This window comes from Cygnus atratus, chromosome 7, assembly GCF_013377495.2.
Source record: "Cygnus atratus isolate AKBS03 ecotype Queensland, Australia chromosome 7, CAtr_DNAZoo_HiC_assembly, whole genome shotgun sequence".
Taxonomy (NCBI): Eukaryota; Metazoa; Chordata; class Aves; order Anseriformes; family Anatidae; genus Cygnus; species Cygnus atratus.
This window is the reverse complement of record NC_066368.1, coordinates 34,807,796-34,833,051: the sequence shown is the minus strand read 5'-3', so window position 1 is coordinate 34,833,051 and position 25,256 is coordinate 34,807,796. Positions and strand designations below refer to the sequence as shown.

General features: G+C 39.1%; 2 protein-coding genes across 3 annotated transcripts in view; one reads left to right on the top strand and one right to left on the bottom strand.

Moving 5' to 3' along the window:
* The window catches only part of POLR3A (RNA polymerase III subunit A), a 36,119-nt gene extending 19,580 nt beyond the window's left edge, over positions 1-16,539 (bottom strand). The window contains exons 1-17 of the mRNA XM_035552118.2: positions 16,270-16,539; positions 16,020-16,155; positions 15,343-15,480; positions 14,638-14,809; positions 13,919-14,073; positions 12,806-13,045; positions 11,714-11,876; positions 11,394-11,530; positions 10,729-10,832; positions 9,546-9,687; positions 8,917-9,057; positions 7,634-7,703; positions 6,799-6,926; positions 5,218-5,356; positions 3,044-3,208; positions 2,605-2,777; positions 255-366 (exon numbers count right to left, since the gene is read on the bottom strand). Coding sequence (XP_035408011.1) covers positions 255-366; positions 2,605-2,777; positions 3,044-3,208; positions 5,218-5,356; positions 6,799-6,926; positions 7,634-7,703; positions 8,917-9,057; positions 9,546-9,687; positions 10,729-10,832; positions 11,394-11,530; positions 11,714-11,876; positions 12,806-13,045; positions 13,919-14,073; positions 14,638-14,809; positions 15,343-15,480; positions 16,020-16,155; positions 16,270-16,313 — 2,359 coding nt within the window. The 5' untranslated portion in view covers positions 16,314-16,539. The remainder of the gene's footprint in view (positions 1-254; positions 367-2,604; positions 2,778-3,043; positions 3,209-5,217; positions 5,357-6,798; positions 6,927-7,633; positions 7,704-8,916; positions 9,058-9,545; positions 9,688-10,728; positions 10,833-11,393; positions 11,531-11,713; positions 11,877-12,805; positions 13,046-13,918; positions 14,074-14,637; positions 14,810-15,342; positions 15,481-16,019; positions 16,156-16,269) is intronic.
* A 73-nt stretch (positions 16,540-16,612) lies between these two features.
* RPS24 (ribosomal protein S24) lies at positions 16,613-22,532 on the top strand. 2 transcript variants are annotated; one of them, XM_035552243.2, is made up of 7 exons: positions 16,632-16,713; positions 17,420-17,485; positions 17,841-18,050; positions 18,550-18,660; positions 19,518-19,535; positions 21,421-21,456; positions 22,333-22,532. In XM_035552243.2, the coding sequence occupies exons 1-5, from the start codon at positions 16,711-16,713 to the stop codon at positions 19,521-19,523; spliced, it is 396 nt and encodes a 131-aa protein (XP_035408136.1). In that variant the 5' UTR covers positions 16,632-16,710; the 3' UTR covers positions 19,524-19,535; positions 21,421-21,456; positions 22,333-22,532. The 2 variants fall into 2 exon arrangements, with proteins under 2 accessions (XP_035408215.1, XP_035408136.1); XM_035552322.2 differs by lacking the exon at positions 19,518-19,535 and having other exon boundaries at positions 16,613-16,713.
* Positions 22,533-25,256: the final 2,724 nt, after the last annotated feature.

Here is a 25,256-nt window from a genome sequence, read left to right as displayed (position 1 = left end):
AAGAACATTTAAAGTTCTCATAGGGTGCTGTTCAACTTGTGCCAAAAAATTAAAGATACAGTAAAAAGTACATCAGCTTGCTTTCAGTTAACTAGAACCAAACTGTATTTATTGAGGAGTCACTTCGAATTCATATAACGTGAATTTAGTACTTGCACAACTGTCTGTATAAAACAAGCTATAAAGACGGAACAAGTAACTCTGAGAACAGAGATGGAATGAGCAAACTAATTCCAAAGCTCGGATAGTCCTACCTTTAGAACCACAGAGAGCCATAATAAGGGGACTATTGCTCTTGTCCAGCTCTCTGAGACAGGCACTGCCAGCATGATCTCTGATAACAGAGAGTTCTTTAAGGATCAAAGCCTAAAATCCAAGAAAACAGAGATGTGATATTAGTTAAAAATACCATGCACAAACAATATGCTATCACTTGCCCGCAATACTGTCAGTAGTCAATAGGGAACTCAAAACAGAATTAAGAGAAGGTTGGATGTTTCTTTGGGTAAAGTAAGTTTTAACTTAACTCGCGTGATCTTCCATTTTGCTGCACAAGAATTCTTTGTTTGGCTAAGACATGGGTAGCTGTGGACATTGCAACCTCTTTTGCTAGTAGCACCAGCTTAAGCTAATTAAACCAAATATTGGACTGAGCTGTTCACTGTTCAATGTGAAATAAAGCCACAAAAAGTAATTTTGGACTGCTCTCACATTATACATTGCCAGTATTTTAAATTTTTAAGAAAACAGTTATATCAAAAACCATAGGCATCTGAGAAGAGGAAGAAGAGTGAAGAACATGGCAAAACTTTGTTCAAGGAGAGTACAACTTCAGACTAGACAACTGTGACAGTTAAAGCACAGTGTGGGGTTTTCTACCCCCCCCCCCCCACACACTTCCTTTCTACTTTTTAAAAGGTAAAAAACAGACATTGATAGCCAATAGAACAAATGTATAAAACCATTAAAGGCAACAAAGTGAGTATTTTTCAGTTGACTTCCTTAAGACCCTGTCTGTAAGTTTTTGGGCAACATGCATTGCTCTTAATATAAGTTTACATGGAAAAAAAAAAAAGAAAGAAAACTGAGTAACACAAGTCCACTCAACCGTTGCCCTAACAAGTAACAAGAAAAAAAGAAAAAAAAACTTGTGTATATACAGAATTGTAACTAAGAGCATTTCGTTTCTTGAACTAGACTTGTTGCTGTTAGTGTTCTTTACTAACTTAGTACACATGGATAAATGGAATTAACACTATTTCAATTACCTGTGTAATTTTATTCTGTGTCACCTCCATACTTCCAGTGGGGTGGGAGGATCCCAGTTGTTAAGTATTTAGCTAGCATTTGTAGTGGGTTTGTGTGTCAAGGTTTTGGTAGCAGGGGGCCATAGGGGTGGCTTCTGTGAGAAGGATCTAGAAGCTGCCCCATGTTAGGTAAGGGCCCCGCTGCTGACCACAGCTGAGCCAATAAGTCATGTTGTTTTGCGCCTCTGTGAGAGCATATTTAAGACAGGGGGGGAAAAAAAAAAAAAAAAAAACTGCACCACACAGCAGCTGGGAGAGTGAGAGGAGTGAGGAACAGCCTTGCAGGCGCCAAGGTCAGTGAGGAAGGAGGGGGAGAGGTGCTCCAGGCGCCGGAGCTGAAGTCCCCTGCGGCCTGTGGCGAGGACCATGGTGAAGCAGGCTGTCCCCCTGCAGCCCATGGAGTACCACGGTGGAGCAGGGTTCCACGCTGCAGCCCGTGGAGGAAACCACGGTGGAGCAGGTGGACCTGCACCGACGGAGGCTGCGGCCTGTGGAAGACCCCTGCCGGAGCACATTCCGGGTCGGACCTGTAGCCCGTGGAGAGGAGACCACGCAGGAGCAGGTGGCCTGGCAGGAGCTGCTGCCCGTGGGGGAATCCAGGTTGGAGCAGTTTGCTCCTGAGGGATGGACCCCGTGGTACGGACCCATATCTGGAGCAGTTCTTGAAGAGCTGCTGCCTGTGGGAAGCCCATGCCAGATCAGTTCAGCAAGGACTGCATCCCGTGGGAGGGACCCCACAGCACAGGGGACGAGAGTGACCGAGAAGGAGCGGCAGAGAAGAAGTGCTACAGACTGACCATAACCCCCGTTCCCCCGTGCCACTCGGGGGGAGGAGGTGGAAGAGGGTGGATGGGGGGGGGGGGGGGGGAAGGTGCTTTTGGTTTCTTTCCTGTTTCTCGCTTCTCTAGCTTGTTAGTAATAGGCAATAAATCTTACTATCTCCCTATGCTGAGTCTGTTTTGCCCGTCACGATAATTACTGTGCGAGCTCCTCGTCCTTATCTCAACCCTTGAGCCCTTTTCATCGTATTTTCTCCCCGTTCCTCTTTGAGGAGGGGGAGTGAGAGAGCGGTTGTGGTGGAGCTTGGCCACCCACCCGAGTAAAACCACCACACATTTAACATAGAGATGCTTGTATGCATCTAAAAGATGAGACAGACAACTAAAGTTGTGTACATAAGGGCCCTACTTGCTCTTCTGAAGTTTCAGGAGACACCTTTGAGCTTTAAAAATTATGTGCATATATTCACGAACTTTCTACTGTATATATATACAGTGATTCCATTTAAAGTGTTTACCTCTAGTGTCTCTTCTGCAGTACAACCAGGCTGCTGCTGTAGTTTTCCAGTGTTCAGAGCTTCAATATACTCATCACATTTCTTATAGCCAGCATTCAGGAGTTCATACTTAGCTTTTAGCAGGCCCTGACCTGGTGTCACATCACCAATTCCAATTGAAAAGCCACGATTAGCTGTCATAAAACAAAAGGATTATAGTATTAACTCAATCTCACAGAAATAAAGTAGAAATTAACATCAAGAAATGTTATAATTCGTAAACATATCAGCTGTTTCACCATTTGTCAGTTTCAGAACTGGCTTGTGGTGTGTTTTTTGTTTGTTTCCTTGATTTTTAAATGGGATACATTGTATTTGAAGCAAAATTCTTGCTTTATTGTTGGGTTATTTCTGCTTTAAGATAAGGTTTCACAAAGAAACTTACTTCACTGTCACTTACACAGATAGACAGGAGCAAGCCTGGCTAGTCGTGACATGGCATCTGCAGCTTCTACTTGTCCCCAGTCTCTCAGCAAGATGTAAAAGATATTGTTCTTGGATCCAGAACCTAAGGTTCCTTTGTCCATGCTGCCACTCATTAACTCACTGTTTTGAATTGTGACATCTACAAATAGAAAAGCAAAAATAATTCATATTTTTTCTAAAACATTACCTAAACTCTTGTGATATGTTATGGAGCAGGTTTGTAAATACTTTGTTCAAGAAAAAAAAGAAAAAAGATATTTACCATTTCTGTGGAAGTGTATGAATGAGTGAGTATTTAAGGTGGACAATCTACACACTAATTTTACCCAGAAAAGCAAACATTTATGTATTTCCCTTCCTCCTTAGAAGGGCAACTGTATCTATTTTTAAGACTTCTGAGGATCATGTGAATAATTCATTCCATTAAAGAAAAAATAAATAATAAAACGCTAAACTTCGCTTCCTTAATCAGAATCAACGTTTTAACCTTATCTGTCCAGAAATAAAGTCCTCTATTGTGCATAGTTCTTGATTTATTCTGTGTTCAAACCACAGTTCTTGACTTATTTATTAAAGCAACTAAACTTCAGAAACTAAGCTACAATTCTCTTTATTCGAAGATTCTGATAATCATTTCACCTCTGGAAGTACGGTTTAAATTTAAAAGACATAGTGGAAGCAGATGTCTCTAGTTAGAAGCATATTGTGAAGACATCCATGCTGGCTTTAGGCCTGTACATAATGCCTCTTTTAGATGACCTCCTTCTGCTTCATCATGAACCTTCTATTTCAGGCACTGAATCTTCATTGTGACTTTCAGCCTTTATGCAGCTAGAAAAGTATCTTCTGCACGTGAAATTTAGACATATTTGGTATGCAAACCATACAATATATATTAATTCCTAACTTCATTATGCAACTTTCAAAGAACTTATACATGAAGATAGATCCAATTTAAATCATTTTCTGCAGAACACTCTAGATGTCTGTATATGATACTCTATGCTCAATATTTTCAATATGAATTTAGGTACTCATCTTGAACGGCAAGTCAATGGTCTTTACCACTTACTACACAATGATAATACCATTTCTTGAAACTTCAGAGAATTTGCACAATTTTCTGAATAGAATTAGTGTTGCTTTAGGAACCAAGTTTTTTCAGAGAACTGAACAGAGCCATCCAAAGGTTTTCTGCAACACCTGTTACTCTCAAACACAGGAAACAGGAATTCAACCTATACTTCCTAGAACAAAAAGGAAAAAAGGATGCAGAGGAAGGATGATGGTGTATGTTCACACAAGGGAATAAGACAAATTGTTTTGTTGCCTTTCACTCTACATTTTTTCAGGCTGAAAAAAATAATATCTTAATGTTTACAGCCAACTCGACAACCACAGAGTGATCCTGTCTTCCAAAGAAATCTCTCAGAATCTGGTGTGGAGTATATCTGAGTCCTCAATGGGAATTCTTTCTCACATCACCATTGCATGCCTGAATTACTATAAATCAGTGCTTCCTCCCTACGTACCTATGTTCCTTAACTCAAATTTATGATCAGCAAGGAGACGAGCTAATCCCACATGCTCAAGTTCTCTTCCAACTGTTACTACATAATGTTAAATTATTAATTGGAGAAGCCTTGCTCATCTCCTATAGCCTCTTCAACCCTGATGCTGTGCATGCCACTTGCCACTTTGACTTCCCCAAATGGCAGACGGTCTGACCTCCAAAAGATTCTTATCTTCCTGTCCTTTATTTCCTAACTGCTTTCACTGTTTGACTAATAATCACTGCATCACTACCCCCACTTAAGATATTTAGCTTTTTCCCATTTGCCATCCGCATAATCATTTCTTAAGCTTCTTGGCTTTTCTTATCTTTCTTACCTTTAAATACTTCAGCATCGTAATAAGCCTATCATCACACAACAGAAATTTCATTACAAGAAAACACTTAAGTCTTTTCTTTGATGTTTAGCATGACTTCAACTTTTGAGAAAAAAAATAATATATTTTTCCATTTCAAGAATACTTATGCAAGGCAGTGCTTTAATTCCTCCAGTAAGCTCAACAATAAACTCAACAAAACAGTATCTACAGTTTTGCTGAAGGCTTCCAAAACACAGCTTTAGAAGTGTCACTCACAAGAGTCATTGTAACACAGGTCTTCCCCTTTGCCACAATACTGTTTGCCCTTGGTTCGCAGATTCGCTTTTACAGGACAGTCATCGCTGGGTTTGAGAATGAGGCTGAAAACCTGCTTTCCTGTCCAGAGTGTTACAGGCTTAGGAAAACAAAAGGACAAGAGACAGGGTTACAGAGTTTATGATACAACAGCAGTAAAACCAGCAAGCAAGAATTGTATTGTAAATTTTTGTTTTTAATACATAATCTTTCTATACTGAACTATACTTGTAGCAGTATACAATAGCATTATTATGAATAGGGGAGTATTATGCACTTTCAAAAATATAAAAGCGCTGATTCACAAAAGGCTATCCTTTACGTAAAGGTATACACATGCATTTACTGAAACACACTCTATTTCTCCCTTTGTCACATTTCCCTTCCTGATTAGAAAAGGAAAAAAACACAATGCCACATTTGTTTCATTTCCCAAATAGGGTGCCACATTTATTTAATTCTTTATATAATGCTTCCTATTTAAATTTTTAGGAGGCTCAAGATTCATATAATTATGTACTTCACTCACCTGTAGTTAAACAGAAGTAACTGTCACATCTAGTGCTAAATTTACTCATTTGGAATGACAGAAGCAGTCAAAGGAACAATACTCCTTGTTATCAACGTTCATATAAATTCATAAAATTCAAATTAAATATCATTGCTAAATGCTCTGACCTTGCTTTACGTTACTATTATTATTATTCATTTAAATTTTAGTTTCTCTTTCTGAATAATTATGGAAGTTTCCTTAATGTTACACATGTAACAGTTTTAAAACTATCTACAGACTATAAGAACATATATATGAACACTTAATGATAGTTAACAAGTTAGAAAATGCACCAAATTCTCTCTAAACAAGTATTTGCCTTATATACAAGACCAATCAAATAGAGGCACCCTGAAATATATTTGAAGGAAGGCTTAATAGACTCTAATCCAATCTAAGAAATGGTATTACAGCTCTCTTCCAAGTTTCTGACTGATACACAAATATTCAGCCCTTAACAATACTTTTTTTTTTGTGTACATGATCTAACAAATATCACATAGCACTCACTCTCTTTAATCTTGGACACAGTGACAGGTTAACAGTTAAAATATACTATCACCCAGGTTTGACACCACCTACAGCTGGGATACTGAAACCTAGAACTGCTGAGCATTTTAACAGTACTTCAGCACACCCAAGGAACAACAGTTTCTCCACTTAGCCCCATGCTAGGTTTGTCTGCTATATGACCATCAACAGCCAAGTGGTCTTGGAGTGGAAAGTAACAGGACAATAGCAAAACTATGTTTGAACCACAAAGGAATCCTGTATCTGGACCACACTATGCAAGGTTGACTCTGTTCAGTCTCAGGAACCAACATCAAACAACTTGAATTCTGATCTTTGCACTTTATGCCTTATAGTATCAAATATAATACAAAACAAACGTCAGAAAACACAAGGACTGTCTCTCAGCTGAGAACATCAACATGGGTCAAGAGAACAGATGGTAAGTCTTTGTAATGTTGAAAAATAGTTTGACACACCTTCAGAATTGCCGGAGGTGGAAGACGAACTTTAATTTTTTCATCCTTACCAACCAGGATAGAAGCAATGATTTGACAGGCTTTGGCTCGATCAAAAAAGGTATCTTTTAGTGTAAGAAGATAGGCACCTAGAATGTAAAACATGATTAAATTTAAAATCTATTATAAAGATTAAAATATATTTAAAAGCTAAGTTTAATACTATTCAGTATTAATAATTTGATTCTGATACTAAGTAACTACTTACTCTGCAAAATACCAATGTTTTAGATAGCTTTGCTTGTAACCCCTTTCCAGATTTTTTTTAATTCCTCCTCAATGAAACTTCCAAAAACTAAAGACAGTGCATTGCTACAATCTATTCTCTTTCACACACTATCCCATAGGTAAAAAATAAAGCCTTTGTACTGATTTTTTTACACTTTTTCTCTCAATATTCATTGGACTTTTCTCAAATATATAAGTAAACTTTAAAGTACTTACTATAGGTTAAAACTCATTTTAGGCTAATGAGTTCAAATTCTCTCCCATAATTATAAGGAGTTTACATTACATAATGCACATGAAGACCCTAAACATTTACTTTTAACATCAGAGAAAAGATTGCCGAACATATGCTAAGCTACTGAAAATTGCACCTACAAAGGTTGACAGTATGAGAAGAAATCTGAATAATATCATCATATTTCTGACCAACAATGGCCTTACTCTCATACTGTCAATTTGACTTGTGAAAGGAGAAAATTTTAAATTAATAGAGAAAAATTATAAAGAGGGAAGTGATTCTTACAGAACTGTTAAATCACACAGCTCTAAACCAAGTTTATGTACACACCTGTAAGGAAATCTTGAATAGCAGCAATGAGGGGTTCTCCATTTCTTGGTGTTACCAAGTTTGCTTTAGTCTGTAAGACATAAGACAAAAATTACACACTTGAAGACACTTGTTATTCAGCGGTAAACCTACTATTTCAGACAGTTTTGTCAGCAATGATAGCAAAACCTTCTTCTTCTGACTGTAGCTAAGCCTAGCTATGGAAGATCTTGCATATATTTGAATTTTTTGGAGACTTAACTAACAACCAAGATGCAAAGTCACAGTTCAGTCTCCTGCATAATACTGCTAGGCTTTGTCAGGATCGGCAATTAGATCTGACACTGAAGTCGAATGTATTTAGGTACCCACTTCACTCCTGAATATTTTAAAAATATATCTATCACATGCACTAAATACTAAAACCAGTATGTTTTAACATGCATCATATACATAAACTAAAATTGTTCTCCTCAGACATCATTCTACAGCAAAGAGATCGGTTAATAAAATCAGGGTAATTAGTATGAGTTCCCAGTCATACAAATTACTGCTCCAGTTACTTGTCCCCAGATCCCCACCTGGGCAGTATGTGGCTGCCACAGCTTTGCCTGAACTATTTGCAGGCTCACAGAAGCCTAGGTCATGCGCTTCATTTTTCCTTTTGGAAGCTTTCTTTTTAAACTCTCAGATTAATTCAGCAACTCAATACATGCTGTAATGAACTGTTGTAGTAGTACTGACCTTCACTTGCCCTGAAGGAACAATGTACTGGAAAATCCTTAGATTATTGCTACTGACTCCACTTTCATGCTACGTATCAATGGCTGCAACAACCAAATCCCTCCACCTACTATCTTTTCTCCCTTTTCACCTCCTAAAACCTTACTTGTATCCTGCCTTCTCTGGTAACTATTACTCCAGTACAAGCACACTACTGCTGCCTCATTTCCAGTTTAGCCATAATCCAGAAACTGCAGGCTGTCAGACCAGAACACGCATCTGTTCAGTAACAGCCACCCTATCTTGGTAGCAGTTGTTAACAGTAGTCAAGTAGAACCATACTAATGACATGTTCTTACTTAAAAATACTGGATTTTCTAGGAATGCTAAATACATATCTATTAGACTTCCTCTAAGGCTAACAGCCCTAGTTATTCTTAATTCCCTTCTGCATGATTCTCAGGTAGCTTCACAGCTGCATACTATCCATACCCAGGCATCTTAATGATGATTTCAGATTTCATATGCAACGTAAGCACTACAAGGCATGGCCTATCCCAACACCAACTTGATCTGCATACCCCCATTAAAACAAGTGCTTCTGCTTTTGCTTCTTCTGTCTGAGGAAGGTGAAGGTTCATCTCATCTCCATCGAAGTCTGCATTGTATGGTGTACACACACATTCATTAAATCTGAATGTCCTATGAGGTTTTACTCTAGCCTGTAAATAGAAGGAAAAAAAAAGTGATGCACATGCAGTCAAGCATGCTAACCGATGAAAAAACATGCCCGAATGCTTCCTTGTAGGCTTTATACTTTCTCTTTATTACAGACATGAATGAAAATTTCTGATCATAGGATTCAACTCAGCCAGAAACCAGGCTTGGATTATATTACACAAATTTAACTAAGTTGCATTACAAGAAATATTTATACAAAGCACGGAACACCATATGCTTTGTAAAGACCACATCAACTCTACAAAAATGAAGTCCTTACACAAGAACAGATACTGAGGTCAATCATGGCTATTCACAGAATCGTCCAGGCTGCATACTACCCAGTTACACATTAATTCCCATGCAAACAGCACCTCGTTCATGTTTGTCCCTGCACAGTTAGAGAAGCTGTTTATTTCAAACAGCAGCAAAGGTAGGCCACCTAATGTTCGCATGATGCACTATCTGTCTGTTAGACTGTGGCACTTACAATGTGAGCCATGATGCTCAGCTTATGAAGAGAGGGTTGTCGGTTGAACAGGACTATATCACCATCTATAAGATGCCGCTCCACGATATCACCAAACTTCAGCTCCTGGGCCATCTTCTCTCGGTTTCCATATTTCAAAAATCTTATAGTAACACATGACAATGGAGTCAGAAGACAAAGACAACTGAAAATAAATCCTGTGTTTATAATGCAAGTTCCTCCATTAAACATTGGAGCATTTGTACTACAATGACTAAAAGACAAAACTGGTGTTGATTACATCATTAAACATCAGCCTTGTTGCTATTTTAAATAATGAACAAATTTGTAGTGTTAGTTAAAACTACAGTTATACTACAAGAACTAAGAAAAAAGCTAATCCATACAAAGTATTTGTTTCAATTACATCATGGAGAATAGGCCGTTTCAGTCACAGACAATTATGTTTTGTATCATAGTATGGCTTAGGTTGGAAGGGACCCTAAAGCTCATCTAGTTCCAATTCCCCTTCCATGGACAGGCACACCTCCCACTACATCAGGTTGCCCAGGCCCTCATCCAATCCGGTCATGAACAATTCCAGGAACGGGGCATCAACAGCTGCTCTGTGCAACCTGTTCTAGAGCCTCGCCACCCTCATAGCGAAGACTTTTCCTCCTAACATCTAATACAACCCCCACACACCCTTTTTTTCAGTTTAAAACCATTCCCCTTTGTCATATCACTATCTGCCCATGTAAAACATCACTCTTTATAAGAAGATCCACAAACTGACTGCACACTAGCCCTCCCATAAAAAAAGCCAGCACAAAGTGACCAATACTGTCTGCTTCCATTCGTCACCTGTCAATATGACCCAAAATGCACATCTCAGTCCAGTTCTATATTATCTAGAGTATCTTAGCCTCTATGCTAAATAAAAGACGCTCAGTCATAAAGCAACCTAATTGCAGTTCACTATCCTTATTTCCTTATTATGTACACTTGATATTTAAATCCAACATATAATCTCCTAAGGTTTAGTGTGTGAGTTCTTTTTAGGTGATGATTTTTGTTACTGCCCTTTATGAAAAATGCTAAAAATTAAGATCCATTTTAACCCCTGTAGACATTACAGGTTTCACAAAACAGTAAGAATGAGTTGGTGAGGAGAGATGAAAAGTGAATCATTAATGACAGGTACCTTTTCATCTGTGTGTGCCTTTGCTGAATGAAGTTGGCTCCAGGATGAACATCAGGACCATTCCGGACAAGTTTCCTCATAAAATTAATATTTGCTTTGTTAACCTGTTGCATAAAGATTTCAATCATGAACAAGCGAAACATGTTTCAAGACCTCTTGTTTTTGCTGGTGTTCTGTGTTTTCAAATTTTAGGCTCAACTGAGAATTCCCCTCACAGCCTCAGCTGCTGAAAGGAACAGGCAGGAGGAAATAGAGGAGGAAAGTTTAAGCCTGTTTTAGAGCACAACATCACAGTGAAATTACATTAAGAAATCTGGGAAGTAAATTCAGAAATCAAAAAACCACACAACCATTCCTCAGACAGTTACACCAATGAACATATGAAGCTATATAAAAGTTTAAACAACATCAAGCTGAACCGTTCTCTCTAGATATGTCTGTCACTCCTTACCCCATATGCTTTCGCAGCACTTGTATATATCTGATACTATAAGCTTCACTTACCAGCAGCAACAGAACTGGCAAAACATCATTGAATGACATGCTGAACATATAAACCACACATTTACTCCCTCTTACAGTGGGATCATGAAGAAGGACAAAACTGATATATGTTTAAAAAACAAAACAAAAAGGTACAGAAGTTTTGGTTTTACACTACCCACCTTTTCAGGAAAAGTTAATATTTTAGCAACATGAATAGGCACTGCTACTTCATCTATTCTTAAATTAGGATCTGGGGAAATGACTGTTCTGCCAGAGAAATCCACTCGCTTTCCAGACAAATTGCCTCTAAAACGACCTAAAAGAACAAGCAAGTGAAAAACTCTTATAGAGAAAGCTGATTTCAAAATGCTGTCTGCTAGGAGAGCACATTAGAACATCTTTCAACATGCATCACAGCAGCACAACACAATAGTAACAAAGACGTGCTTTGGAATACCAAATAGTTATGACTTCATTAAAAACAGCTTTCTAGACAAACCTTGCTTTCCCTTAAGTCTTTGAACAAAACCTCTGGTCCATTTTTTAGGTGCCATGTTCAGAGGAATTCCCGACAGCTCACTGTTAATGTACAGGGCACACTGCAACTGAAGGAAGTCCCAGTCTTCCATTATCATCTGTGTTTTGGCTCCTGATATCCTGTGCTAAACAAAATAGTCACCCAGTTCAGAAAATAAGCATAGCAATAGACTAAACCAGTCAAGATGTTTTTTTCTGATATTGAACACAACACTTTTTTGGAAAATAATGTTAAAAACCCTTCATAGTCATAGAAATGAAAAAGGCATGATAACTTTACATTGCTATAGCATAAGGCTGTTCACAAGAGAACCCAACAGAAAACCTAATTGCTTACGACTAGCATCTTTTGACAAACACTCACAAAAATATGCATTTGTTTAAATTGCTATTTTTTCCCAAGCCAGTGAAGTTAAGCTAATATTATTCCACAGCCAGGAAAATCACCGGAATTTAATCATTCTTTAGTCGTGGGAGTTACTGCTCATTTGATTGTTTTCTTGGCCAAAGCCCAGTTTTGAAAATCCTGAAAAAAATTAGCCTGGTAGAGCTGTTCCTCTAAACAAATAATAAATTGTCAAATGCATTTCTATCAGTTCGATAACCATGTTAACGGAACCTTGTTTCTTAAGAACAAGAATGGCAGAATAAAGGAAGAATAGAAATGTGGTAAAGAAAATTAAGGCATACACAAAAGAAAATAACCCTTTAGGTATAGTATAATGTTTTCATTGTAAGCAAACACTCAAAAATGTTATAGTGATAGACAGGGGTGGGGAAAAAAAAAGTTTACAAACAAGAACTCAAATGAAAAAGTCTTCTCCTATGGGCTCCTGTAGATGTTCAGGAAGTCCTATAATGCAAGCAGCCAGATAGCCAGCTCCATTTGGAGCAACTTTATTTCTTTCAATAAAATTCCAAAACAGCACAGCAGTACAGTACAGACTGCTTGATAGACTGGGAACAACGAGATAAGTAAAACCACTTCCTGTACTAAATTCTAACCAAATATTTTAGAAGGCAACAGTCTCAGAGAGCTTGAAGAATGACTCACCTTTTTTATTACATCATTGAGGAAAATGATCTCTGTCAGTTTCATTGTCAAGTCGTCCTCGTTGGTGCCGGACTTCAAGTCGCTCACAACAGAGGGTCTGATACACAGTGGTGGCACTAAGAGTCGTGTGAGGATCAAATCTGAAGGCTTACCTGCTTCTGGATTCATTAGAAGCAGAGGGATATCTTCTGCTGGGATTCTTTTAAAGAGGTTCAATACTACTAATGGATTCAAGTTTTCCTACAAAATCCATCAGAAAATGTCAAGATTAAGCCATCAAGTAACAACTTTCAACCCTTCCTTCCTCCCCTCATTTACTGATTATTCACTCCAACTTTTGATTGTCTCATACACTTGGTATGTTTTCTTTGTGTCTGTCTCCCCTCATTTTAACTTATGTGTTTTGCCTTGTACTTACTTATGCTACTTTTTTTGAAGCAGTATTTCATAGCTCCTTGTCAAAATAATATAATAAATGTTACAACAAACTTAAAGTATGTTTTCTCTCATTTCATTAGTAGAAACTTACAAGAATTACAATACTTTCTAGTACTTTTAAAAAAATAAATACAAACTTTATTTCTCTTATGGAACAGCTATTGATGCAGCATAAGAAATTCAAAATGCTCATTCCTTTTTCTGTTCATGTATCTACCCTGAAATCTTTCCAGCTTGCTAAGAAAAGAAAACACAACCGCACACAATGCAAAGCTGGATGAAACAAAAAAGCTGATTAAGCCTCTTCTTTCCTCCTCAATACTAAGTTCTTTTGAAGAAGATATCTCTGTGTATTACAATCATCTCAGAGTTACAGTAAATCCATATGTAAATGTGCTATTTCTATGAGCCTACACTTTTTCTTGCTTCTTGAAGTTTCATACACCAAGAACATCTCCCTTCTTTACGGATAGAAAAGTATGTATCTAATAAACAAAGCTGCTCATTGTTTGCCAAGTTAATGTTATTGCAATGCTAACAATATGGCAAATATGCTTCACGTGTCTTGGTATCCAGAAGTACCGGACCACCTTAAGCTGCTACACTGAAAACCTTTGAGGAGTTTTATTTCACGCACAAAAACTAGCATAAAATTCAAGCTGTAATAAAATTCACCTGAGCTCTTCCCAATAAGGATTCTACTTCTTTGTTATGTTCTATGGCAGTTTCAAAGGACTGGAGAAAAGTGGATACCACGGGATCTACCACTTTCTTATTGGTCTTATATTTTTCATGTATTATTTTCAACAAACCACACTTCTTCACAGTTCCTGCAAGCAAATAAATGTTGTTGTGTTTTTTTTTAATTAAAAACTTAAAACAACTAAGTAATTGTTCCAAAATCAGTTACCCTCCCAGAGAATGACAAACATATTTAATCTTATGAAGAATAACTTCACAGAATTATGACAAATGAAGTTCAATCAAAAGTAAAGTCTACATGAAGTTCAATCAAAATTAAAGTCTTCCATGTTAAGGTACTGATCACTGACTAAACCTTCCAATATTTTATATATATATATATATATATATATATATATATGGTTGATCAAGGCTTTTTTTGCCATTATTCAAGTATTAAATATTGTTCACTGCCAAGAAGAGATATGTAAAACAAAATAAGTTACTAGGTCAATGTCTATATCCACATACATGAGAAGTGAATAAGCCCGTGCTTGGCATTAAGAATGCAACTTCCTGTTTCTTAAGAAAGGCCGGAGAAACTACCCATTACCTATGGAATGAGTATTTGAGATTTTGATGCCTACCACAGCCACCAAGGTAAAAACCATCACAGTAGATAACTATCACTAACTACTAATGCCAACACTCACCGTTAAAGGCACCACAGTAAGGACAAGTGTTTTTCTTTCGGCACTTTTCAGACACTTTCTTCTTTAGCCCTCTCTTCTGAAGATACGTAAGGCCTGGTCGCTTCAGGTAATCCAAAAACTGTTTTTTTTCTTCCACTGACAGCATGATACGGCAACAGGTTTTGCATATCATCTTTAATATAAACACACATAAACATGGTTGTTTAATGCAGCCATGGAGAATTTTAACAGCTATTAGAACCTAGGTTCTTCAATAGTATGCAAGTTTTTATTGAAATACAGCAGTCTTGGTTGAAAGATAAATTCTCATAGTGTAACAAAAAAAAAAAAAGGACAAGGGGAAAATAATACAGGCAATAAGGTAAATTCTTATGTAAGTTCTGCAGGACCTTAACAATCCATACAAAGCAAACAGAGCTTTGTTTTATTAGAATGTTCTAAAGGGTAAGTTACATTGCCTACACTCAGCTCAAACTACTATAGAAAAATAATGGATTAATGAGTCTGAAATCACAAAATAAAACTGATGTCTTTATATTACTAAGAGTGATACTTAAACATGGGTACTTTACAAAACACAATATCCAAAAATATGTATAATGCAGCCTTATTCTTGTCTTCTAAACTAACGTCTTTAAATCCATCTTTACTGATCATTTTGTTTCTCTAGCCTAGATATTGATAACAAATCATAATTATGTTTACCTGTAAGATGCCTATCACAGCTTTGAAGTATCCAACATGAAAACAGGGCAGTTCTAAGTCAATGTACCCATAATGTCCCAAACAATCAGCTAGGTTTTTTCCACAGGTTTCACAGGGGCGGTCTTTTTCACTGGTTCCCTGTGAGAGAAAAGAAATACATACTAATAATGGAAATTTATAGCTATAATGAGCTGAACATACAGAAGATGCAACAGTTTTTAAGCTAGTAGCTATCCTGACAGCAGACCCACAGCACTTAAGCATTTTTTTTTCCAGCATTAGAAGCATGCCAGTAGCACTACATTTGGCCCAACCCTTAAGAAGTAAAAATGGTTTTCACACACTGCCAATCCTGGTAACAGTGATGCTAACTCATCCAGCTATTGCCAGCGATCTATAGCCCACGGGTCTCCTGCGTGATGCTTTGTAGATGACCATCTCTGGGTCTCTGACAGGCAGGCAGAACAAACACCTCTTGCCCCTTAAGATGCTTTGTGGAACCTTCTCAAGCCACGCAGGAAGCGGCTGGCACAGCGACTGAGAGCTTGTGAAATCGGAGACACATACACACGTATTTCGAATGAACAGCGTACTCCAGTTATCTCACATTATTTCCACAATTTTAAGCAACTCTACGAAGAGGACGTTTTTTAAAGGAAGACTGATAAGCCTCTCACCAGGCGGTGGTCGAGCACGCCGTACTGCAGCGGGGAGTGGTGGTTGTCCTGGCTGTACAGGTTCTTGCTGACCACCTGGATGTGCGCTTGCTGCCGCATCTCCTCGGGGGACTTCATCCCAAAGCAGATGTGGCTTCTGGCAGGGGGTACACAGAGCTGAGTGCGACCCGGGGGACACCGACACCTCCACCCCCGTCCCGCTCCCCACCGCCCCCCGGCCCCGGCCGAGCCCCCCCTCAGCCCCTCTCACATCTTCTTGGCCACGTCGCTCTCTCGGAACTGCTCCTTCACCATGGCGACGGTGAGCGGCGCAGCCCCGCGGGCCGGCGGCAGACAAGGATCACAGCACGGAGCCCGGCACCGAGCACCGAGCACCACCCCACGCCGGGCGGGCCGTGCGGCCTCCCGCGGGACGCCGGTTGCGAGCCGGTGCCCAAACCCCGTCAGAGGGACGAGCGGGCACAGCCGGTCAGCGACAGAACCCGCTGCGGGACCTGACGCGAGGCACCGCGACCCGCCCCCGAGCCCAAGCACCCCCCTCGCCGCCCCGGTCGCCTCCCCCCGGTCCCGGCGCTGGGCCGAACACTCCCAGCACAGCTCCGCCCCGCGCCGAGGCCCCACCGCCTTATGCCGGGCCGCGCGGCGCCGCCCCTTCCTCTTCGCGCCCGCCGCCTGCTAGCCAGCCGCCATCATGGTGAGGGGCTCGCGCCATCCGCCCGCCGCGCCGCCATCCCCGCGCTGAGGGGGCTCTGGGGGGCACGGCACGGCCGGGGGGGCTCGGCCCGAGGGCGGCGGGCGGGTATGGGGGAGACGGGGTGCGTGCACCGGCTGTGCCGGCCGACGGGGCTGCTGCGGCCTGGCAGCGGTATCGGGCAGTAGGGAGCCGGGTCCCTGCTGTGTCGCCTGGCTTCTGCCCGGACGGAGAGGCCGGATGCCCTGATGTTAGGGTAGTGCTGCACAGCTTCTGGCCCCTGAAAGGGGTGCGGTGTGCTCTGCTCGTGTACTGGCTTCATGGCTGTTCTTTGCTGAGAAGCATAATGAGACCAACCGTTTAGTCCCCCAAAGGAAGCTGTCTGTGCGTTACTATAGCACTCGGCCTTACAATTGACGTCTTTCATTAAAAGCCATTTCAGTGTGTTAGGATAGCGGGGGCACAGATGTTGCTGTATTGCTTGCAAACTGGAATTAGTTCAGTGTACTTTTCTGAGGTGTTTTCTATAGCTTAGGACAAGTGTGCTTGTGAGGACACACACATGAATTCACACTTGTGAGTTCGCTGTTACTTCGTGGTGAACTATTGACTGGTACTCTACTGTGTATTGTTTATATATTTGTTAGGCTTGGAATTATATATATATATAACCAGGATTTTGTTTCACTTTTTTATACTTATTTTGCAGAATGACACGGTGACCATCAGAACCAGGAAATTCATGACAAACAGACTGCTTCAGCGCAAGCAGATGGTAAAAATAGTGAAAAATGCTTTTATTTTTTTGTTGGTTCTGGGCTGCAGGTGTTCTTTTAATCGTTACAAGTAAGGGGCCCTGGAAATTGTTTTGGCTGTCACTGTGTAAGAGCTTATGTGTTTAAATGTCTTCGTGTGCAATGAAAGTAAATCTTGATGCCAAAGTAGTGAGCTGACCTGTCATTATAAGCAGGAAGCTGTTAAGAACATTTCTGTATTAAATTAGTAATACTTCGTGTTGCTAAGGTGGATAAGTTCAAATTTTAAGCTTGTGGTGGGAGTGTAGCACATGGCTGTTGTACTGGATATTGACTGGTTTTTGTTTTTATAACAACCTGTTAATGTCTTCTTAGGTGATTGATGTTCTTCATCCTGGGAAGGCCACCGTCCCCAAAACAGAAATCAGGGAAAAGTTGGCAAAAATGTACAAGACAACCCCTGATGTGATTTTTGTATTTGGCTTCAGAACTCACTTTGGTGGTGGCAAGACAACAGGTTTTGGCATGATCTATGATTCCCTCGACTATGCAAAGAAAAATGAACCAAAGCACAGGCTTGCCAGGGTAGGTTTTGTTTTCCAGTAACTAGAAAATGATAGGGATGGCTTTCAAGTGTTCAGTGGCTCATTTACGTGTATAAAAACTACAGTTTGTGGAAGTACTGATGTATATGGGGAATTCAGTGTTCTGTAAATGATGTTAAAAGTACTGTATAGATTAGCTTTTGCGTTTGAAAAGTAGGTTGCCTTTTTTATAGGCTATTATAGGTGGCATGGGGAAGGCAAAATCAGTGCTATTTCTGACATTGGGTAATAAAAGTCAACTAATTGCTACTAAAGATCTTGAAGTGTAAGAGAGGGGACTGATCCATAGAAGATATTAGTGCTTGTTCTATTGTGTCATTCATTAGCTACTGAAATTTCTAGCTATTTAGTATTTCAGGTTCAAACAGTATTTCAAAGTTCCAGGAATAGTACAATTCTTTCAGCTCAAAACATGAAAACTTCATTTTGGAAGTTAGTATCAGCAAACAGACGTAAAATATAACTTTGTTTTTTGATAGCATGGGTTGTATGAAAAGAAGAAGACTTCCAGGAAGCAGCGGAAGGAACGTAAGAACAGAATGAAGAAAGTCAGAGGCACAGCTAAGGCTAACGTCGGTGCTGGCAAGAAGGTAGGATGAGATGATCTGTAAGCTGGACTGTGTATGTTACTTTTGAAATGTCAAGTAGAAATTTTTCAACAGAATAACTTTGTCTTTCTTCCATTTCTTTTACCTGTTCTACGGGATAACAGAAGGTAATCTGTGTGGTCATATAGAGCTTCTTACCAGCTCAGTAGCTTAGTTCTTCTCATCACTCCTGCAGCTTAACTGATACACCAAGAAACCGTGCTTCTTAAATGATTGTTTCCTACATCACTTGACTGAAGTTAAACTTTCTTAAATCTAACCATGTTGCTTTAATATTGTAATTTAGTCATTCAGTATACAAATTAGATGTTCTTAACTCTTGTTACTCTGCCTAAATATCTAACACTTAGTCTGCCAAGGTAGTGTTCTATTTGAAATTTTGTTAAGGATATGTAGTGGTGTGGGTGGTAAGGACTCTGTGTAACCAGGAACAAGGTGGAAGGGCTGCTTTATATTGGTTCTGAGGTTCTGATTGGGAAAACTGGGGGTTTTCTTCCTGCTGGGAGCTTCATGTGCTGTGGCTGGAACTTGATACAAACTTAAAAGGTATGCAGGTTGGAGGGAGATTGAATTCATTTATCATTAAACAACCAAAACCACCAAAGCTACGTAATAGCCTGGCTGTGAAGACCCTCACCTTCCTTTGCTGAATTTTGCACCTGGGAAAACACTGAGTAGGCTTGTGCTACTAGGTGGATTTTGCAACAGTATTTTAATGAGGGAGGAGAGGGTGATGGGTTTTGATGCTTAGCTTTGTAGCTACTAAGTTGCTTTAACATCTCAAACTTAAGTAATCTTCACTTTTGCTTTTTTCTACTTCCTTGGGGACTCTCCATCAGAAATGAAGTATCTAGCAGGTACTGGAAATAAGCATGGATGTGGTGACTGAATCACTGAAACACTTTGTTCTCTCTTGAAATGGAAGCACTGTACTGCCTTGCATGCATACATGTTTACTTCAACTGTCTGTCCTGTAAAGGTTCAGATGACTACATAATGATTTTTATTCTGTGTGATTTAAAAGTGAAATTTGGCTAATAGCCAAGGAGATTTTCAAAAATAGCAAAATACCACGAAAGTAAGGAATTCCCATCGAGAAGAAAGCAGAGCTGTTGATTTGAGACATCAGTTCAAAACACTACAGGCTCTGGTTCAAAGTAGTGTGGTGCAATTGCATGTGTAACTTGACCTTTACACAAAAGTAGTTGTGTATCTTTATGAAAACTTAAGTCATGTCACAGCTTAATGTGTTTGAGACAGTGATTGTTAACTACGAAACTGTCAGCATTAAACTTCTAACTAACTATTGGCCTGCGATATTCAAAGCTAAGACAGAAATCACAGCAATTGTTGTGAGAAATTATTCCTGTGTAAATGAAGTCCTTGTAGTTATTAGATATGATAAATCAGCGTTGCAGCTAACAACTGGGGGTGAGAGCTAGCTATTGTTTGGAACCTCTTTTCATTTCTTCTTCAGTGCTGTTTCAATAGCAAAGTTCTAGATTCGTTTGCAACGTAACACTGTAAAAAGAGCACCCTCTTCTAAGTGTTAAGGGAGTCATTCAGTGTTGCACTGGTAGCAGTAGTGTGGGTGACTTTATTCCCTTCAAGAATTTTGGTACTTGAATGTGGCTGTTACTGAGTGTTAATACAGAATGGTTAAGTAACTGTCACTTGAATTAAAACTGTCTGTTTCATCTAAATTTTCTTAAAGCCTATAAGCATTTTAGAAGTCAAGACACGGTTGTGTTGTGATAATTATCATTTAGCATGTGGCTTCACAGAATTGTAGGGGATGGAAGGGACCTCGAGAGATCATTGGGTCCAACCCCCCTGCCAAAGCAGGTTCCCTAGAGTCTAGTTCCCTAGACTTGTTTTTCAAGTACTTGTCAAACTAGCATGCATTCTCAGTAATAAGAGAACTGTTTTGGTTAAAGTTTTTTGAATGTCCTCTAAGATAATCCTTTAGTTTATGCCTACAGGGTTTAGGTCTTCTTCACTGGCTTTGTTAACCGTTGTGTCTTTGCATTAAGCATAAACTAAAGACTAATTGGCATGCCTTCTGGAAAACCTGGTTGGGAAGAGTTCTATGCTGTATCACAGAAAAAAGCTTGCAGAATACACTTCTGTCTTAAAGCTTTGTCTTGAAAAACATGTGTTTGGACATAATGATGTGGCATGGTTCAACATGCTCTTTAACAGCTGTCTGCAGTTTTTAATAGAAATCCTGAAATATGTTTTATTGTCCACCTACATGATATGTGACAATTGTTTATCTCAGAAGTGTGCAGGGACTTGATTATTAGACTTCAAAGGAAAGTCTGTAGTTTTGAGAGTAAAAACCCATGTCTTTTAACATCACTATTGCACAAATGTCACTTTTGACAGCCTTTGACACGTGAGCCTTTCAAACAAGTATTTTTCAAGCATAATTAAACAGTAATGTGAATAGATAGGCAAATAAAGGCCTTCTGTCTTGGAGGTATAATTGAACATGCAATTGCATCCTGAGAGTTAGTTGAGCTGTAAACAGCTATTGTTAGATCTGATCTTAAGTTTGAGGGAATGCATGAAACCTAAGTCCTTAGCTTCTACAGTAGTCTAGACTTCAAGGTTTTCCTATCACGTTGCTCTGTAGCAATTGAAAAAAGTATGTTGTCTGTGTTATCGTCTGTATCTTCTGCAGTAGTAGGACCTTGATTAAAACTGTTCTCTTATTAAGTAATGCTTTTTGTTTTTCAGTAACTGCACATACTTAAGATGGAAAACGGACAACAGGTATGACTTCGGAATGCTTTGTAAGAGTACACGTTCGGTGGCCTGTAGTCTGACCATGATGTAGGTTCAATGTTTATTTATGCAAAGAGCATGGTACTTGCACTGATATAGAACATAGTGCAAGAGTTGAAGACTAAGGGAGACTTAAATATTTTAAAATTCACTGTTGTGCTTACTAGTGAGCTGATAATTTGTAACTTCAACTTGCATGAGATACCTGATAGGCAGATAAACTGGAGTAATGGCTCAGGCTAAGCTCAGATTTACTGTTATTAAAAGATGATATTTAGTCTTACTGTAAAACATGTTTGTTTTTAAATAATGTAAGTGTGCTAAGGGTAGGGTAGGTTTGTATTGTCTTAAATAGGTTGAAGTTGCATGACTTCTATTTTGGTGCCAACTTTTTCTTGCTGATACTTCAAGTTAATGCCTTCTAAACAATCCTGATACCATTTTAGACAAGTCCTAGATTTCATTTTTCTATCTTTGCTGCAGAAACATAAGTGAATTGGATATGGTGTGGGCAGTAGCAGTTACAGACCAAAGTCTGGTTTTACTGCAAATGATTGTGAATGGCTTATTTTTAAGTAACTGTCTGGGAGTTGATAGTGGGTAGTTGATAGTGAGTATAATGTCTTAAGCAGGAGGCTGTCAAAGCAATTGTAGGTTGTTGAGCTTGTCTGGAGAAATGCTGTAATCTAGGCTCTCATTGCCATGACAGTTCAAGACTTCACTGTACTTTGCATTCTTCTAAGAAAGGCATTGTTGTTCACCTGGCCTTGGCTTCTTTGGTAACCAGTTTTTCGGGCCGTATAGTGGTGTGACTACAAAAATGTGTTTTATTCTTGTGGAACTGATATTTCTTTTCCTTTACAGACTACATGATTTTGTGAAGAAGTGCAGGAATAATTATTCTGGAGAGAAGCTGCTCATCTGGTTGTAACATCAAATAAACTATGTCAGTCAATTGCTGGTTTGCCATTTGGTTTTGATTGGACAACTACTGTTTTGTAAAGCTTAAAAAATTCAAGATTGGTGCGCTATTTGCACTGTATTAAAATCTTTTCATAATTAAACAGCTCTTGTTTTGAGTATCAATCCGAAGTATGAATCCAAGCTTTCTATGGATAGTAGTTTTAAAGACATTCCAAGCAGGCAGTGTTAACTCGATGGAGGTAGGCGTGCTTTTGTCATCTATTGTTTAGGTTGTGTTTTGCAGAGTCCTTTTAAGGTGTGCTTGACTGCTTGTATAGACCTGCAGAGTACAGCTGAAGAGAGAGGAAAAACATGTCAGCAGAGAGCTTCAGAGCTGCATATTTTACAGTTCAGTTTTTAGCTAATGAAGGAGTCTAGTATAACTAGTCTTTGGTTCCTGGGTTGTTAAGACAGGCTCTGGGGTCTCCATTTCCTCTGTGAATTGTGTAGTTTATCTCTAATTTTTTATCTGGTGGTGTTAAAAGAGTCATTTGAGATTGGATTACTTGTTGGATGAGGCATGCTTTATGCTTTTAAGAACGTTCTGGTGCAGGTCTCTTGAGTAGTAGGTAGAACAGAAGTTATACAGTAAATAGGACTGAAACTGACCGGGCAGCTCTACTGGACATGCTGATGAAGGTTCTGACCTCATTCTTAGGTAAGTGCAGTGCTTTTAAATTGTACTACAGTTGTACTGAGGTGTACTGAGGCAGGATATTGCAATACAGGTAAGACATACAGGTAAGACATAGTGTTTGGGGGTGGCAGGGGGAGTGGGAACAACCCTGGAGCCACAGTTGAAGTGATTGGGATACTGTTACCCTATTAACTTCAATACAATATCAGGTAGGTACAGATAAAACCCTGTCTTTTCTAGTACCTTCAGTTGGTTTTCCAAATAGTGGGTTTGCTATTCTCAGTGTTCAGCAGTATCGCTCTCTCAGCTGTGCAATGAAGTTGCTGTACCTCATGCTATAGTATTTCTGTTTTCGTTGAGGTTGGTATTTGGGGTTAGGCAACTGACCTAAAGAAAGGGTAGTTGCAATTATTTTTTTTATAAATGTAGGTGAAGTAATGAAATTAGGCTAAGGGGATGTATAATCAGGGAGTAATTGCTTCTACAATAAATAGTTTTGATTCTTAAGTCTTGTGGAAGTAAAGGTGTTTTTTATCTTAGACCTTCAAAGACAGATGCTAATTAGATGTTCTTCCAGAAGGATGTATGCAAGTTAAAATCTGAGGAGTTGATAGAGAGGCATTAGAAATAAGATTTGTTATGCTACTTGGTGTGTCCACTGAACTCTTGACTCTGTAGGAGCACTTGGAATAAGTGACAAATTTCTGACTAGCAAAAGGATTTTGAAGGATATGGAGCAAACATTATTCACATAAAGCATTGAGTTAAACCTAAACCTCTTTTTAAGGTAGTACCTGAAGTAAAAACTTTCATTAAATGTTCAAAACTAAAGGAGAGAATTCACATTAAATATAACTGAATACTCACTAGGGGGTGGTGTGAACACAGCAATACAAATATAAGACTTAAATACTTATTTTTCATAATAAATAAAGCTGGAAGGAAGCAGAAATGTCCTGCCAGAGATGTCAACTCATTTGAAAGTAAGCATGAAAAATGGTTGTTGAGGATGTGAGGCGTTGTGTGATACTCTTGCATTTTTTTTGTTTTGTTTTTAATTGGAAGTTGATTTTTCAGTAAAGACCACATATTCAAAATATTGACTGCTTTAAAGCTCTGGAGTACTGACTCTCAAATTCAAGTTGTTCTTTTCAGAATCTCTCTTACCTTAGTTATAAGCAATCAATCTATAAATAAATCCTGACACAGGTGTCTGTCCTGCACAGTCTTGATGTTTTTCTTACGTTAAAACAATACTGTTTCCGAGGACATGTTAGTCTTAAAGAAAAATTTAGTTCTGGAATTGAAGGTTCTCTCCCCAATACTGTGGTATCTTCAGTGATTTTTCATTAAAGGTTCACTTAAGTACAGTAGCTGTCCAAAGCAAATGGCTTGAAGTCAGTGGTCTGATTGCCTGGTACCATGCTTCGGTATTTGGTGGTGCTTTATTATAACTGAAGATTGACAGCGAAAAATACTGACCTAGTGATTCAGTGTAACAATTGATGTGTTTTGTTACATGGTTAGCTTATAACCACACATTGATAAGCTGTGTTCTTGTCTTACAGTGGGAGGCAGTAAGCACAAAAATGGGAAGGGGAGGAAATGATTTAAAGTGATCTGAAAGTAATTAGTCCAATCAGATTTTTCCCCTATTTTGCAACAGTGTTAATGCGGTTATGCTTTTGTCCTGTCATTCCACTTGGAAAACAGCAGGTAACTGAAGAGCTGCCATTGGAAATCCTGTTTCCACAGTCTGGAGAGAGAAGCAGCTCATCATGCAAGTTTCTATTCTGCCAACATTTCTCCTTCGTATGCTGCACGTTAAGCTATGTGTAGCAGATGTTCTGTAATTCAGAAGTTTAATACACGTATCATACTGTGAGGAGACTCTAGGTTAATCCCCTTTCCTGTGGAAGGTAAAACAATTAAGTGGAAAGCACTGATGAACAGGAATCTTCACTTCTTTCCCTACTGTGTGTTGAAGGTACCCTTTTATTTCCTGCTGATCTTGGCGCATCCCATCATCTATAGGTGATAGTTTCTGTCGCTGTTAGCTGCTTTTGGACTTCAGCCTGGCCTTCATGTAACAATACCCATTTTTTTTAAAAACCCAAGTTTCAAAGAGAACTTTTAAATATTGTATCTATTTAATGAGCCATCTGGAACCCAAATTAGGCTACAAAGG